We start from the raw sequence: 18842 nt of genomic DNA on the forward strand, positions 1-18842 counted from the left end.
TTTGTGTATGTTATTATAATCTGGGTCATGTAGTAGAACTCCTCCAGTCATCAGTTTGTGTATGTTATTATAATCTGGGTCATGTAGTAGAACTCCTCCAATCATCAGTTTGTGTATGCTATTATAATCTGGGTCATGGTTGTAGAACTCCTCCAATCATCAGTTTGTGTATGTTATTATAATCTGGGTCATGTAGTAGAACTCCTCCAGTCATCAGTTTGTGTATGTTATTATAATCTGGGTCATGTAGTAGAACTCCTCCAATCATCAGTTTGTGTATGCTATTATAATCTGGGTCATGGTTGTAGAACTCCTCCAATCATCAGTTTGTGTATGTTATTATAATCTGGGTCATGTAGTAGAACTCCTCCAGTCATCAGTTTGTGTATGTTATTATAATCTGGGTCATGTAGTAGAACTCCTCCAATCATCAGTTTGTGTATGTTATTATAATCTGGGTCATGGTCGTTGTCATTGAGACTTGTGTCTTTTAAATCATTATGTATACCATGATTTATGAACTTGCCAAGATTTCAAAAAAATAAAAGCAAATGTATTATTTATGGCAGGTAATTTGATATTCATGGCAGGTAATTTGATATTTATGGCAGGTCATTTGATAATTAGGGCAGGTCATTTCATAATGAGGGCAGGTCATACGATAATTAGGGCAAGTCATTTTTTAATTAAGGCAGGTCATTTAATAATTAGTGTAGGTCATTTGATAATTAGGCCAGGTCATTTTACTAATTAGGCAGGTCATTTAATAATTAGGGCAGTTCAGTTGATAATTAGGGCAATTCATTTGATAATTAGGGCAGGTCATTTAATAATTAGGGAAGTTCATTTAATAATTAGGGCACGTCATTTAATAATTGGGGCAGTTCATTTAATAATTAGGGCAGGTGATTTAATAATTAGGGCAGATAATTTTAAAATTAGGGCAGGTCATTTAATAATTAGGGCAGGTCATTGGATAATTAGGGCAGGTCATTTTATAACTGGATACTGTGCATGTTGATCACCATTGACAGCATACGTACATGAAAAGACTCAGATAACTTTACAAACAAAAAACCCCAAAAATAAAGCATGCACAAGTATTGTGACCAGTCTTCATTTGTAAATGAAAATGCTTAAACAGAACATTACTGTGATTGACAAGCAGAGCTATAATAAGCAGATTTGATAAAGGATCATCTTATGCTAAATTTGAGAACTCCTAGTATACTTTAAATTAGTAACCTATCAGAATAAGTTTCATTTTGTGTTGGTGAGTGTTATTGTTACAAAACAACATGTTCTAAATTTTCTTTTTTTGGTAAATTTAAAAGCTGTCATTTGATTGGTGAATCAAAAGTTCATTACAGAAAATTATCTAGCATATGTGTTATTCATGTCCAATTTGTGTCAGATACCTCATCTGAAATCAAGCTTAGATTGAATGTAGCCTAACTTGCCATGTCCAGGAAAAATGATATTTTACATTAGCACCTAAATTATCTTGGCAGACAAAAAATAATTAGTTTTTAATGTTTGGATATTTACTTTAACAAGTGTATCTATAATAGAGGTAGATAAGTTAGATGTACTATCAAAGAGCCAATGGTCTTGGATCTTTGATGTTATGGCAATCCCCAACATCACTCCAGTAGTGTGGGTTATTATCAAGGAGGAATTCTGATAAGGTGGGGATTGCAACTGTCTGATTCTATAGGGACATGCCTGAAGTAGGAATTCTGAGGGGAAACTTCATACACAAATTATATGTTCAGTGCAGTGTACTGATAAGGGCATCAGATAAGAGAAGCACAGTAGCTTTGTTTTGTGTAGTTTGACCCAGCTTGATACAGTTGTGGGTGTAAGTAGCTTTGAAATTTTTAACCACACTCTTTAACTGACATAGCAGAGATCAGTGACATGTCATGTAAATGTGTTATGCGTATCACGTGATACATAAAAGTGAAAACGTAGGACAAATAATGACAGCGGCTAATAATATAGCATGTGTAAGGAAATACAAAATAATGGTACGGAACTGTATTTTTATTGCTGATTTATCTTATAGCCTTCAACAATGGAAAATTTATATCCATAATGTAGACAAACACACACACACACACACACTCACACACACACATATATATATTTATATATATAGTCAACTCCGCTTATATGCATATCCTCGTGGCTGGACCCAAGCTATGCATTTAAGCGGAATTCATGTATATTTGCAACATAAAACGGGACCATACTTTTGCTATGCACTTAAGGGATCTATGCAGTTAGGAGATATGCGTTTAAGTGGTGCCGATTGTGTGTTTTTATATATATATATATATATATATATATATATATATATATATATATATATATATATATATATATATATATGACAGAAAAAAGATATAAATATAATGAAGTAATTGACATGATTCTCTGTTTTGATTTAGTCTATATTGAAGACAGTTTTAATTCATGTTTTTAGAACATTTTGAAGAGTCAATCTACATGCATCATTTCAAATTAATAAAGTTGAATATTCTTTTAGTGATAATACACTTGTACACACAAGAAGTTTTAAAACTGATGACAATCTAGAAATGTTTATAATTTAGTAAATAACATGCCATCCTGAAATATTCATGAATCATTTTACTTTTAGATAGAATATCAAAATAAAATCTATTGGTGATGCAACTTTTGTCTTTTTTTAAGGAAGTTTCCACCATTTTGGAATCATTGTTTCCTTTATATTTTTATTGGCATCCACATCACCGCCATATTAGGTAGTTTGTGTCCCAGCATTACAAACATGGGTTGCTCTATATATAATGGCCTCTTCTGGTATCTACAAAATGAATCAGAAGACATATGTAAATACGTTGCGTATCACAGTTGAATTTTGAATGTGTGAGATTTATAAGTTTATTTACTTGTGTTTTTATTTTTATACCTAATTAGAAATATCTGAATAAAAGCTCCTACGTATTAAATAAGCTGCCATTTGAACAATAACATTGTCTTACTGCGTAATATATAAACTGCAAATCTTGGTAATACATAAATTATGCCCCATGGGTCCCACTAATAGTTTATTTTTTGGTATATAAACATCTTTGTACAGTTTTGTATATCAAGCCTGTAGTAATCTACCATTATTTAGACACCTGCAAGGATAAAATTTGAAAATTTATTGCTAAAATATTTTTTTCTTCTGATATCTGAGTTGATGGCTGTTGTATATTCCTCTGTGTATGTATATATATATATATATGCTCTTTAAAGTTTGCACTCTTGTGTACTTTTTTATTTATTTATTTATTTATTTATCTATACCCCCTCTGTTTCATCATTGGATCTGCCCCTGTATCACGGAACTGAAAGGATTTGCATTACTAGCACATCTATTGATTAAAAACATCCCGCCCACCCCTGATGTTAATTAAACATGTTCTAGTTTCTAAATAGAAGTAAATGACGAACCTGATTTGGTGTAAGTGTTGATGTGATAGTGTTGGATGATCCGTCATCAGTCTATTCCCACCTACAAAATGATTACTGCAGATATATGTCCATCTTGTGATTTTGTCAGTAGCAAATGTTCCCCTTCCACAACCAAACACCCAACTTCTTGAGATTTTTTTTTGGTTTTGGAAATGGAATCCAAAATACACACATCATATGTTCACGATCTGAATATCTGCTATTGCTGTTACATAGTCCAAAGCAACAATGTCTTGAAGCACCGTGATTTTTTTGCGTATATTGATCAGTACCATATACCAACAGCCATATTGTACTCACATGTTGTCAAACCCCCATTAGGTCTAATGATGTATGATAGATGTTGTTGTACTCATAATAATTAATGAGGTCCATAATCATCCTTGTATCATAATAAGTTCTGTGTTAAAATGAAAGGCACTATAGTGAGGTAGCACATTAATTATACTTTTTATTGGCTTATGTATGAAAAACAATACATATTGATTAATTATTTGTAACAGTGACAATATAGTCACATTGATAGTTTATGATTAACAATATATTCATATCAAATAATTATTGGTACTCTTAAAGTATAACAATATATTCATATCAAATAATTATTGGTACTCTTAAAGTATAACAATATAATCATATCAAATAATTATTGGTACTCTTAAAGTATAACAATATATTCATATCAAATAATTATTGGTACTCTTAAAGTATAACAATATATTCATATCAAATAATTATTGGTACTCTTAAAGTATAACAATATAATCATATCAAATAATTATTGGTACTCTTAAAGTATAACAATATATTCATATCAAATAATTATTGGTACTCTTAAAGTATAACAATATATTCATATCAAATAATTATTGGTACTCTTAAAGTATAACAATATATTCATATCAAATAATTATTGGTACTCTTAAAGTATAACAATATATTTATATTGAATAATTATTGGTACTCTTAAAGTATAACAATATAATCATATTGAATAATTGTTGGTACTGTATGTATATGGTCAACATGATGTACTTGTGTTTGAAAGGACAAGTAGTGGCAATACCTCATTGGTCAACATGATGTACTTGTGTTTGAAAGGACAAGTAGTGGCAATACCTCATTGGTCAACATGATGTACTTGTGTTTGAAAGGACAAGTAGTGGCAATACCTCATTGGTCAACATGATGTACTTGTGTTTGAAAGGACAAGTAGTGGCAATACCTCATTGGTCAACATGATGTACTTGTGTTTGAAAGGACAAGTAGTGGCAATACCTCATTGGTCAACATGATGTAGTCATGTGTTTGAAAGGACAAGTAGTGGCAATACCTCATTGGTCAACATGATGTAGTCATGTGTTTGAAAGGACAAGTAGTGACAATACCTCATTGGTCAACATGATGTAGTCATGTGTTTGAAAGGACAAGTAGTGTCAATACCTCATTGGTCAACATGATGTAGTCATGTGTTTGAAAGGACAAGTAGTGACAATACCTCATTGGTCAACATGATGTAGTCATGTGTTTGAAAGGACAAGTAGTGTCAATACCTCATTGGTCAACATGATGTACTTGTGTTTGAAAGGACAAGTAGTGGCAATACCTCATTGGTCAACATGATGTACTTGTGTTTGAAAGGACAAGTAGTGTCAATACCTCATTGGTCAACATGATGTAGTCATGTGTTTGAAAGGACAAGTAGTGGCAATACCTCATTGGTCAACATGATGTACTTGTGTTTGAAAGGACAAGTAGTGGCAATACCTCATTGGTCAACATGATGTACTTGTGTTTGAAAGGACAAGTAGTGGCAATACCTCATTGGTCAACATGATGTACTTGTGTTTGAAAGGACAAGTAGTGGCAATACCTCATTGGTCAACATGATGTACTTGTGTTTGAAAGGACAAGTAGTGGCAATACCTCATTGGTCAACATGATGTACTTGTGTTTGAAAGGACAAGTAGTGGCAATACCTCATTGGTCAACATGATGTACTTGTGTTTGAAAGGACAAGTAGTGTCAATACCTCATTGGTCAACATGATGTAGTCATGTGTTTGAAAGGTCAAGTAGTGGCAATACCTCATTGGTCAACATGATGTACTTGTGTTTGAAAGGACAAGTAGTGGCAATACCTCATTGGTCAACATGATGTACTTGTGTTTGAAAGGACAAGTAGTGGCAATACCTCATTGGTCAACATGATGTACTTGTGTTTGAAAGGACAAGTAGTGGCAATACCTCATTGGTCAACATGATGTACTTGTGTTTGAAAGGACAAGTAGTGTCAATACCTCATTGGTCAACATGATGTAGTCATGTGTTTGAAAGGACAAGTAGTGGCAATACCTCATTGGTCAACATGATGTACTTGTGTTTGAAAGGACAAGTAGTGTCAATACCTCATTGGTCAACATGATGTACTTGTGTTTGAAAGGACAAGTAGTGGCAATACCTCATTGGTCAACATGATGTACTCATATGTTTGAAAGGACAAGTAGTGGCAATACCTCATTGGTCAACATGATGTACTTGTGTTTGAAAGGACAAGTAGTGGCAATACCTCATTGGTCAACATGATGTACTTGTGTTTGAAAGGACAAGTAGTGGCAATACCTCATTGGTCAACATGATGTACTCATATGTTTGAAAGGACAAGTAGTGGCAATACCTCATTGGTCAACATGATGTACTTGTGTTTGAAAGGACAAGTAGTGGCAATACCTCATTGGTCAACATGATGTAGTCATGTGTTTGAAAGGACAAGTAGTAGCAATACCTCATTGGTCAACATGATGTAGTCATGTGTTTGAAAGGACAAGTAGTGGCAATACCTTATTGGACAACATGATGTACTTGTGTTTGAAAGGACAAGTAGTGGCAATACCTTATTGGACAACATGATGTAGTCATGTGTTTGAAAGGACAAGTAGTGGCAATACCTTATTGGACAACATGATGTAGTCATGTGTTTGAAAGGACAAGTAGTGGCAATGCCTCATTGGTCAACATGATGTACTTATGTTTGAAAGGACAAGTAGTGGCAATACCTTATTGGACAACATGATGTACACATGTTTGAAAGGACAAGTAGTGGCAATGCCTCATTGGTCAACATGATGTACTTATGTTTGAAAGGACAAGTAGTGGCAATACCTTATTGGACAACATGATGTACTTGTGTTTGAAAGGACAAGTAGTGGCAATACCTTATTGGTCAACATGATGTACTTGTGTTTGAAAGGACAAGTAGTGGCAATACCTTATTGGTCAACATGATGTACACATGTTTGAAAGGACAAGTAGTGGCAATACCTTATTGGTCAACATGATGTACTTGTGTTTGAAAGGACAAGTAGTGGCAATACCTTATTGGTCAACATGATGTACACATGTTTGAAAGGACAAGTAGTGGCAATACCTTATTGGTCAACATGATGTACTTGTGTTTGAAAGGACAAGTAGTGGCAATACCTTATTGGTCAACATGATGTACTTGTGTTTGAAAGGACAAGTAGTGGCAATACCTTATTGGTCAACATGATGTACTCGTGTTTGAAAGGACAAGTAGTGGCAATACCTTATTGGTGAACATGATGTACTCGTGTTTGAAAGGACAAGTAGTGGCAATACCTTATTGGTCAACATGATGTACTCGTGTTTGAATGGACATGTGATGGCAATACCTTATTGGTCAGTGTGATGGTCTTGTGTGCTTGAAAGGAAAGTAGTGGCAATACCTCATTGGTCAGCATGATGTAGTCATGTGTTTGAAAGGAGAAGTAGTGGCAATACCTCATTGGTCAGCACGATGTAGTCATGTGTTTGAAAGGACAAGTAGTGGCAATACCTTATTGGTCAGTGTGATGGTCTTGTGTGTTTGAAAGGACAAGTAGTGTCAATACCTCATTGGTCAACATGATGTAGTCATGTGTTTGAAAGGACAAGTAGTGGCAATACCTCATTGGTCAACATGATGTACTCGTGTTTGAATGGACATGTGATGGCAATACCTTATTGGTCAGTGTGATGGTCTTGTGTGTTTGAAAGGACAAGTAGTGTCAATACCTCATTGGTCAACATGATGTAGTCATGTGTTTGAAAGGACAAGTAGTGGCAATACCTCATTGGTCAACATGATGTACTCGTGTTTGAATGGACATGTGATGGCAATACCTTATTGGTCAGTGTGATGGTCTTGTGTGTTTGAAAGGACAAGTAGTGGCAATACCTCATTGGTCAACATGATGTAGTCATGTGTTTGAAAGGACAAGTAGTGGCAATACCTCATTGGTCAACATGATGTAGTCATGTGTTTGAAAGGACAAGTAGTGACAATACCTCATTGGTCAACATGATGTAGTCATGTGTTTGAAAGGACAAGTAGTGGCAATACCTCATTGGTCAACATGATGTACTTGTGTGTTTGAAAGAGTGTGGGTTTTAAACTAGTATCAGTTCAGCCCATGTAAGTTACTGTGATGTGTCCTTCCACAAGGCTCATTACTCCAAATACCTGGGCACCTCCTTGTGTTGCTGTGCTGCAATACTCCAAACCAAACCAAATTTTAACTGAATACATCTCAGCAGTCGATACGATTGGCAATTAATATTTTGCTTTTGTCAGGTGAGCTTTCATTTCTTATTTGTCCTAGCTATTTGCACCTATAAGAGATTAATTAAAGGCAGTATGATAGAAAGTTACTGAGCCAAGCTATCAATAAATCAGAAGCGTCACTGTGTGTGTGAGCGGTTGAATAATTGAGTCCTAATCATACCTTAGTCGGCGGTAATGTGACAGTTCAATACCATGAAAGTGTGGCAAAACATTTGATTTTTGCAGCATTCACAGCTCAACAACTGCACATGAACAATCAATTCCAGGTATCATTGTATAGTTTATATGCATAGTTTGTCCATAGACTACCTAGAATGAAAGATTTCAAAGCAGTTTTATTCTTTCTCTGTGAGCAACCAATGCGTAAATATTGCAGGATTTTTATGTCACTGCTAGAGAACATGGGAATCAGAAATTTGTGGGTTATGATATTGATTTTATCTCATCTTTCTATGTATTAATTTTGTACCCAATTTTGTCAGTAAAAATATTTTTAAACAAATAGTGTTAAATGTGGAGAAAATATACAATCTCCTTGTGGGATTATAGTGAAGCTTATCTGGGACATGATGGGACATGATGTATCTCCAGATACTATTTCCTGACCCCTCACCTTGCAAGAGGCTGCCCCTAATCAGAGGCAACCTTACCCCTCCATCTAACAAGAAGCCAAACCCTGATTGGAGGCAGACTTGCCTGACACCTCCATCTAACAAGAAGCCAAACCCTGATTGGAGGCAGACTTGCCTGACACCTCCATCTAACAAGAGGCCAACCTGATTGGAGGCAGACTTGCCTGACACCTCCATCTAACAAGAGGCCAACCTGATTGGAGGCAGACTTGTCTAACACCTCCATCTAACAAGAGGCCAACCTGATTGGAGGCAGACTTGCCTGCCCCACTGCTTAAGAAGAAGCCATCATCAATCAGAGGCAACATTTCCTTACCCTTCCACCTAACAAAAGGCCACGTCTTTTATAAGGCCACCTTTATGTTGCAGAATTGATTGCCTCATGTGAGGGGAGATCACTACAATGAAAAGAACAAACAGTGAATCCTAAGGGGATCATTATGTTGGTCTGATGTGGTGATGTGGACAAGTTCAAATTGAGTTTAACTGCAATGACTGTGATATGCTATAGCATATTTCACCCGCAGATCAGGGTCTATGTTGTTTGCTCTACTGATTACTCCTTACAAAATGTACACAGACACAGATGTGCCGGTTTGTTATGAGACGGCAGATCTGGGCCCCGTGCAATTTGCAGATTGACCCATCCTATATACAGTAATTAATCAATTAGTGTAGTGTGAATAGAATTAATTCATCCTTGCAGATGTCTCAACTTGCTCTGTGATTGATGAAGTAAAATTTGGCAGTTCAAACTAGAACCCTGTGTTCTTCCTCCACCATTAATACTGGCCGCCATGTATAAGCCTATCATGTGATGACAAATGGCCTTAAACCCTACAACAACAACAACAACAACAGAACTAAAAGCCTGTAGCAAAGCAGTGTTGTCTTCAAGGTCTGGGTTTATAGTGAGCTGCATGAGCTATATGTAATGGAAGATCTGGGTCTATACTAATTTGCATGAACATTATGTGATGTCCAGTTTGGGTCTGTACAGTTCTGCAGAAGCATTATATGATATCGGAGCCCCGTGTATCATCATGATCATCTGAAACATTATTTTGCGATGGCAGGTCTGAATTTATACTAATGTGCATGGGCATTATTTGATGGCAGATATATTACCCTAATTAACAGTCTCACACCAGTCAGCACAGGATAATTTTGTTGTGCCAGAATAATCATTTTACAGATGAACCTTTCAATGAAACTGAAAGCACTTGGAAAAGTTGCAGAAAATTAAAGTCCAAACTTCACTGATGTTATTAAAGCCCTATTTTGAAATATTGAGTGTGGTTTACAATGTACATCCATTTTGAGACTGGTACATGTCTCATTTGCCAATGTATCATCCAAATCAGATTGAAATTGACTCGTACATGTCTAATTTGACAATGAATGGTCTAAATCAGCTTGAAATTGACTGGTACATGTCTAATTTGCCAAAGAATGGTCCAAAATCAGCTTGAAATTGACTGGTAGATGTCTCATTTGCCAATGAATGGTCCAGATCAGCTTGAAATTGACTGGTATATGTCTCATTTGCCAATGAATGGTCCAAAATCAGCTTGCAATTGACTGGTACATGTCTCATTTGCCAATGAATGGTCCAGATCAGTCTGAAGTTGAGCATGGCCTATTCAGATTTTCAACAGGAAATATTCATTCAATGACAAACCATCAACAGATGCTCCAGGTTGTAAGTAAAATGGTCACACATGCAACTAAATATTGTCATTTGCATGTCAACATTATCCTATTGCTCTCTGGCAATCTTATGAATCAAATGACCTCAACACATTCTGATTATAATACCACCTTCATCCTATAAAAGCTAGCTCATGTTCTTCCTGAACCCAGATTGTGTTTAAGCATACATGTCCCTGATACTTGATACACAAGTGTATGGCTGTAATTGGTAGATTGATAGCTATGTCTTGTACAATGATATTCATCTAAAAGGGTATAGCAATAATTGATAGCTAGCTAGATATGTCTTGTTTAAGACTTGTGTGGTCATCCTCGCCTGTGATACGAGTTGGGAAAAATTCACTCATGGAATAAAATGTGGAAAATGTAATGACAGTAACAGATGAACTATCATAAACAAAGCTTACAGAGGAGGCTTGTTTAATATGAAGTATCATAACACACACACACACACACACACACACACACACACACACACACACACAAATTAATATATAAGTAATATATCACTGAACTTGAGACCAGGCAATATGTTGGGTGTTAAAGAAATCCAAACAAAGAACTTCTGTATTTTTAATATTTACTCTTTAATTTGCCTACACTAAATATTTTCCACTATTTGTCATTAATTAATTCCCGTTTTAATTTATTTGTGCTCTCTGTGTCAGGGACATGGACAGAGTAGGACAACTAGGGCAAAATTCCAGGGGTCTACAACAGTCAGGGAGCCCACCAATGGCACAGTTTGTAATTCATAGGGGCCTACTGGAGAATTTTTCATAGGGCACACATATCCTGTCTCTGGCCCGGCAAACTGTCAAGGGCTTGATGACCTGAAATGGCCACCCAAATTTTCAAGAAGGTTGCCCGTTGGCTTTTGAAATGTGAAGTTGCCCTTTGGCTGTTGGAATGTGAGGTTGCCCATGGCTATTGAAATGTGAGCTTGCCCTTTGGCTATTGAAATGTGATGGGTATTCGGAGCAAAGTTTGTTTACTTATTTTGTACTCATCCATTAATAATGGCTTGAAGAGACATACTATATACCTGAGCTAATTTGTTGCACTGTAGAAGTGTTTTTCTCACTTACCTGTTGATAACACACTGAAGATTAAATGCATCATTGCCATGGATCAGAATGCATGTTGAGATGTGTAGAATTTCATCTGCTTCTATTATCTCATGGCAACCCAGCTTCCTCAACATTTTCAATCATTGGAATATACAGCCATGATGGAGGTAAGAGAAATAATCAGATGCAACTTAAATTTGATTTTAAACCACCTTTTGAAATTGTGTTTCAGAGGTACCTTGTTATCCTGCAACTGCTCTTAATTTACCAGTGGTTGTTTAGGAAGGACGAGTGACTTTTTCAAGATGTTCATCCAGTTGGACAAGTATCATTTTTAAGCAGATTCAGTATGATGAAGGATGAGTTAAAGTGATGCAGGACAAGTCAAAGTTTCAAGTTACTTGTCCAGTGGGATAAGTAACCAAATGAAAATTGTTTGAGCTTAGATGCATTCTAGTCTTTCAGCAAAGTTAAATTGGTGTGTGCAGGTGCATGCCTTTTGACTGAATAACATTACAGTTTTGACTGAATAACGTTACAGTTTTGACTGAATAATGTTACAGTTTTGACTGAATAAAATTACAGTTTTGGCTGAATAACGTTTCAGTTTTGACTGAATAATGTTACAGTTCTGACTGAATAACGTTACAGTTTTGACTGAATAACGTTACAGTTTTGACTGAATAACATTACAGTTTTGACTGAATAACGTTACAGTTTTGGCTTCTTGGTGGTGGTATCATAATCTTGTTTACTTTATTCAGTTTTTATATTTTATTACTTTGTACAAAAAAAGATATTTGTCTCAAGTATAATGTTTAATTAAATCTGAAGGTCATAAACCCAGATCTGTCATAAAATAATGTCAGCTAACTAGATAGTCTAATTTTTCACTTAAAATGTAAAGTTGGATGAAGTACATACATGAGCTTGCAGTACATAATTCAATGGAGTGTGTGTGTGTCTGTGTGTGTGATTTGTTTTTTTTTAATGTAGCTTTAAAATATTTCACTCGCTACGCTGCCTGCAGTGTGGCAGTTTATAGTGATGTCTAGTATGACCTGGCTGGGGATCAAACCCACGACCTCTCGCATCCGAGGTGGATGCTCTAACCACTAGGCAATCAGATCAGTTTATTTCACTGGAAGCTCTAAAGGTCTACGTTGCCTTTGAGGATACGTGATATAAAGTGTTCTTTTATCTGTATGATTTATGAAGTCATAAATCAGTCACACACTGTAATGTGCATTTGATTTTCAAGTTCCATGATTTTCATAAATATTTTAAAATATGAAATTCAATTCTTATAATTACAAAACCTCATTATGAATATTCTGAAAGAATACAAAAAGGGCTTCTTTTCTGGTGTTTAGTTTTCAGTGTCAAATACTGTATATATTTGCGTGTAAGTTGACTCAAACTGCAAACAGCAAAGATCATGATCTGCTGTAGCATAATGTGCCTGCAGATCAGGGTCTATGTTCTTTGTTCTACTGATTTTTCCAAACAAACTGCACAGACCCAGATTTGCCAGCACATTATGCAATGGCAGATCTGGGTCTGTGCAGTTTGCAGTTGGACTCAACTTTATATGGGTATATAAGGTAATATGATTTTAACCAACCTGATCACAAAAAATATGTAAATATATGTACATAAATACAGCTGCTTTTGTTTAATATTTTGTTGGACCAAGCAGACAATTAGCAGAATATGACTGGCATGCAGGCACTAATTTCAAATATAGATTAAAAAAATATAATAATTACATATATTTTTGTACAAGAAATGGAGAAAACACTTAATACTTTGTCATGACTGTGAATTCACTGTATTTCATATAGTACCATCTTTTTGTGAATTACCATATTTCATCAAGTATCAATATTTGTGAATTCACCATATTTCATGGGGTACCAATTGATGTGAATTTACCATATTTCATGGGGTACCAGTTATTGTGGATTTTGTACTTACTGTTTACCATGAATTAAGAGACCGAGCAAAGTGTGATTTTTCTGTGGAAAAATAGGATCCCTTTTCCAATCCACAAAACTATATATACTGGATTATAAGTCAAGCTCATCAGCAAACTGCACAGACCCAGATCTGCCATCACATAATGCGTTAGCAGATTCAGGACTATGTATTTTGTTAGGTGTAACCATTGTAACAAACAACATACACTCTGATCTGCCGGTACATAATGCAATTGGACTCGATTTATAAGTGGGTATGTATAGTAAGTGCTGACGAATACATAGGGAACCAGAGTAACTCATTTGGTACAGTGTTGGACTTGCAATATAAGGGTTTTAGGTTGGATACCAACCCAGACCAGCAAATGACATCCACAAAATTATTCACAGTGTTTAAAGATAAAGTGAAACCGTTTTTGAAAGATCAATGCAATAATAGATCCCAGAAACCAGTCTTTTTGTCAGAACAGGTAGTCTTTCAAGAGAGGTTCTGCTGTAGAAGTCATGTACATTTACACACACTGTTTCCTGTGTTAATGGGAACCATAAAAGTGACCCCACTTAGTAAACAATGGTGTTTTTTACTGATATTCCAACAAGCTATATCTTGATTGCTCATAAATTATAAAAGTATTTATTGATGTGAAATCACAATATAAGTGGTTATTCATGAGACAAGGGCCAAATTAAAGTGAAATAAGTCAAGCTGTAGTGATTAAACAACATTTCATTAATTATTATGACCATACCTGCATTACAAGAATGACAGCAGTATACTGAGTGGCTTTATATTGAGGGACAACTACAAATTGTGATTTTATATTTAGGGACAACTGTACAAATTGTTATTTTATGCTGAGGGAGAACTATACAAATTGTGATTTTATAATGAGGAACAACTATACAAATTGTGGCTCTATACTGATGGATAACTGCATAAATTGTAGTTCTATATTGAGAGACAACTGTACAAATTGTGGTTTTATACTGAGATGACCATAACATTTTGTGATTTTATACTGAGGGACAACTGTAAAAATTGTGCTTTATATTCAGGGACAACTGTACAAATTGAACTAGATTAGTACTGATTCATTTATTTTTCCCTTTTTCCTTGACTGGCTGACAAGTCTTCCACATGATGCAGACAGAAGTGAAATCCAGCCTGGAGATCATAAAATCTCTGAGCATGAGATTGAGTTTCTACTATTAGCCAATCAAAAATGAACATTCTGATGTAACATCATTTGTGATTGAACCAAGATCTGAGGGTTAGAGTCAAGGATTTTATGATTTCTAGATCCAGATCTAATTTTGCCAACACAAGTCTTAAGTTGAGCCATGACTTGATACATTAAATTTTAGTCAATTTTTAGTCCAATTTAAATTGTATCTAATCAGATCGCTGGACTTGACATTTTAGTTTTAGCCTTGATTTAAGTTCTGTTGGTGAAATTCAGGCCAGGCCTCAATTTCACTACCATATGTCTTAAGTCTAGACTTCAGACATTTGATTGGCCAATTAGTCTTACATTTCAGCCAATCAGATCATTGGATTCTGAGCTTAAAATTTAATTGAGACCTAAGATGATGTGTCAGTGAAATTTATGCCTGGTATGCACAGTCATTACAGTAAGGAATGAAAAATGAGACCTCACAATACTGCCTCATAATTTCCTCAGATCCTTTTTATCTGCAGCTCATTGTCCTAGATGAATGGTGGATTGGATGGTTTAGACTGCATTAGCAATATATATTGAAATGTCCCTGCAATCGTTTCATCTACACATAGATTAATTCATCATTCCTGATGTTTTCTGAACAGTACATACTACTCTATTGTTCATTATACAGGGGCAAATCAAAGAATCTATAGTGGAGTGCTCCCAGTGTGTCATCAAAATCATCTCCATTATTTTGGGAAAGGGGAAAAATGAACTTAAAACACATATAATAATAAAAACTTTTCTTCAAAATACAAACTGAAAATTCAAAACTGATTTTTTTATTTACATTTTAAGTTTAGAGCCCATAGTTGTCCTCAGCCATACCTCTTTATACATACCAGAAGTTTTTGGTCTGTGGTTTTCTTGCTATAACATGACAGAGAATGAAAGCTTTTAAAGATCACACAAAAAATTGAATCGATTGATTGTAGGAAAATTTAAATGTGAGTAAGAAAATGTTTCATAAGTTTTGCCATTAGCAAAATTGTCTGAGGCATAACAGCCTAGAATTCTGTCTGCATTTTGAACACCTCTCAGCCAGTCATGTGTAACGGTCCATAACGAACCCCATGGATACAGATCTGCACATATAGACACAATTACACACACATTTGGCAACTTCATTCACTTCAATGCCTTAATTCTAAGATAAATGTGCAGCAATTGCTCCAGAAAATGCTTTTTAGGTTTGACTGAAGTTGGAACTCGCCACAGGACACAGTTCTGATCCTTTCACAATTTTGGCCATATAATTTATGAGTAAAGACCTTCAATGCCTGTTTATTTACCTATTTTGAACATTATTTATTGAACACAGTATGAAAAGTCTTGCTTGCCATAATAACTCAGTCTATTTAGAAGTTGAATGTTTATTTCAAGCTGACTATCAATCTTAGATGTACAGTACAGTCTGGTAACTGTATACAACACTGTCAGATGCACATTTGTACAGCACAGTCCGGTAACTGTGTACAACACTGTCAGATGCACACTTGTACAGTACAGTCTGGTAACTGTACAACATTGTCAGATGCACACTAGTACAGTACAGTTTGGTAACTGTACAACACTGTCAGATGTACACTTGTACAGTACAGTCTGGTAACTGTGTACAACACTGTCAGATGCACACTTGTACAGTACAGTCTGGAAACTGTACAACACTGTTAGATACACATATGTATAGCACAGTCTGGTCACTGTGTACAGCACTGTCAGATGCACACTTGTATAGTACAGTCTGGTAACTGCACAACACTGTCAGATGCACACTTGTACAGTACAGTAGAGTCTGGTAACTCTTGTGCAGCATTGTCAGTTGTACACTTGTCTGGTAAGCCTTGTACAATGTCAGATGAACACTTGTACCATTCTGTCAGAACACTTATTCAGTGCTGTTTAGAAACTAATTGTATGTCAGATGCACACTTGTACAGTACAGTAGAGTGTGGTAACTCTTGTGCAGCATTGTCAGACGCACACTTGTACAGTACAGTCTGGTAACCCTTGTACAACACTGTCAGATGCACACTTGTACAGTTCTGTCAGAACACTTATTCAGTGCTGTTTAGAAACTACTTGTATAGCAATGATGAACACTGTACAATACTTGGATGAATACTTATACAAATGCCAGAACACTTGCACAATGCTACCATATGAACAGTTGTGTCAGTCTATGAGATGAGCACTTGTACAATTTCCAGAAGAACACTTCTTTAATAATGGTTAATGACAACATGCACAACAGAGAAACACTTTTAAAACACCTTTTGATAAACACCTTTCCAGTACTAATTACTTGTTCAGAATTTTCTTATGAGAACTGGTATAATTGTCAGAAGAATGCTTGTTTGTTGGTATTTAATGACTACCTGCACAACACTGATGAATACAGGTGCAACACTGTCAAAGAACATTATGTACAACACTGGTAAACACTTATACAACACTTATAGCAGTGTCTAATGAACACTTTTTCAACATAAACACTTGTGCAACCACATTTAATGAGTACCTTTACAACATTGTTAGATGCACATTTTGTACAGCATTGATGAATATTTAATTTACAACACTATTCAATGAACATTTATTTGTGCAGCAACATCTAGTAATTACCTGCACAACAGTATGCAATGAACATTGCTATAACACTAATGAACATTTGTCCAGCTGTGTCAAGCACTTCCACAACAGTGTCTTGTGAAAATCTGCACAAAACTGATGCATCATACAAAACTATCAACATGTCTAATGTACATTTCTACAACACTGTCTGATGCAGTCACCAGGTCTTAAAAGTCCTGATTTATTTAAAAAGATAAATAAAATTGCTCTATTTTCTCACCAAATGAATTTTCTTCTGTAATTAATGTTTCATTTCCTAAACTATCATGTAATTGACCTAAAACTGATCTGTTCATATTGTTAATATTGTGATCCAGATGTTAGAGTTGAATTACCAATATATGTACTTCTTCTGAAACTGTCTCGAAATGGCCAGGAATCGGAGTAAAGTTTGTTGCTAAAAATGAAAGAGTGCACACGATATGGTCAATAACGTAATCCCAAACTGATGACGTATTTGAAACATTACAGCCATTTTGGTTTCAAAAAGTTTTACAAGATTGTAATGTGAAAAACTATATTGGGAATTCATCAGTCATTAAATCTGTAGCAGAGGTGGTGTTAAAACAGGCGTTACTGTTGTCTAAACATTAAATGTTACAGTCAAGTCTTTCCATGCAAGAACAGGCATCTTGGTTTGTCTAAATTAAGTATTAAAGGGTTTAGTCAAATTATTCTATCCAGTTTCAGACACTGTGTTCAGTGATAATAAATTGGTGGATCTTCAAAACTAACAGCAGAATTTTTTCTTCAAACTAAACAAATAAAATTTGTTGGTATGAGAATTTGTCATTTTGAATCAGTTTGTACAGTTTTGGGTGAAACACAAAGCTATCATGACTTATTATAAATGCCTGTTGTAGCGTGTCATTATTGTTAGGAAATTGTCTGGTGATATGTGTAATAACATTTAATACACCACCATTCAACCATCATATAAAGTTGTTTTCATCTCATTAAATGTCTGTGAATGGATGTAAACAGTTCTTACTCAGTTATTACATAATGGTTGGGGTATTGAAGCATTATATGCTATTTGGGGTACTGAATTATTAAATTTTGGTTGAGGGTATTTAATTATTACATGATTTTTGGGGGTACTGAATTATTACATGTTGGTTGGGATACTAAGTTAATACATTTTGGCTGGGAGTACTGAATTATTAGATGTTGGTTGAGGGTTCTCAGTTATTATATGTTTGTTGGGAGTACTAACTTATTGCATGTTGGTTGGGATACTTAAGTATTACATATTGTTTGGGGTTCTCAGTTATTACATGTTAGTTGTGGTACTCCATTATTACATGTTGGAGTACCCAGTTATAGCATGTTGTTTGTGGGTATTCAGTTTGTACATGTTGGTTAGGGGTACTCCATTATTACATTTTGGTTGTGGTACTCAGTTATTGGATGTTGTTTGTGGGTATTCAGTTTGTACATTTTGGTTAGGGGTACTTGATC

The 18842-nt window shown here is 35.3% G+C and overlaps 1 protein-coding gene across 12 annotated transcripts in view; it reads left to right on the plus strand.

Annotated features, from left to right (window-relative positions):
* Positions 1 to 18842, plus strand: part of LOC149791062 (tensin-3-like) — a 522379-nt gene that overhangs the window by 250870 nt on the left and 252667 nt on the right. Inside the window, exon 1 of one of the 12 annotated variants that reach the window (XM_089972996.1) lies at positions 11608 to 11712. The exons of the other annotated variants lie outside the window; for them this stretch is intronic. Coding sequence (XP_089829122.1) covers positions 11656 to 11712 — 57 coding nt within the window. The 5' untranslated portion in view covers positions 11608 to 11655. Of the gene's footprint in view, positions 1 to 11607; positions 11713 to 18842 lie in introns of those variants that run through there. 12 annotated transcript variants of the gene reach the window in all.

Source organism: Sinohyriopsis cumingii, chromosome 10 (genome assembly GCF_028554795.1).
Source record: "Sinohyriopsis cumingii isolate HCF-2022 chromosome 10, ASM2855479v2, whole genome shotgun sequence".
Classification (NCBI taxonomy): domain Eukaryota; kingdom Metazoa; phylum Mollusca; class Bivalvia; order Unionida; family Unionidae; genus Sinohyriopsis; species Sinohyriopsis cumingii.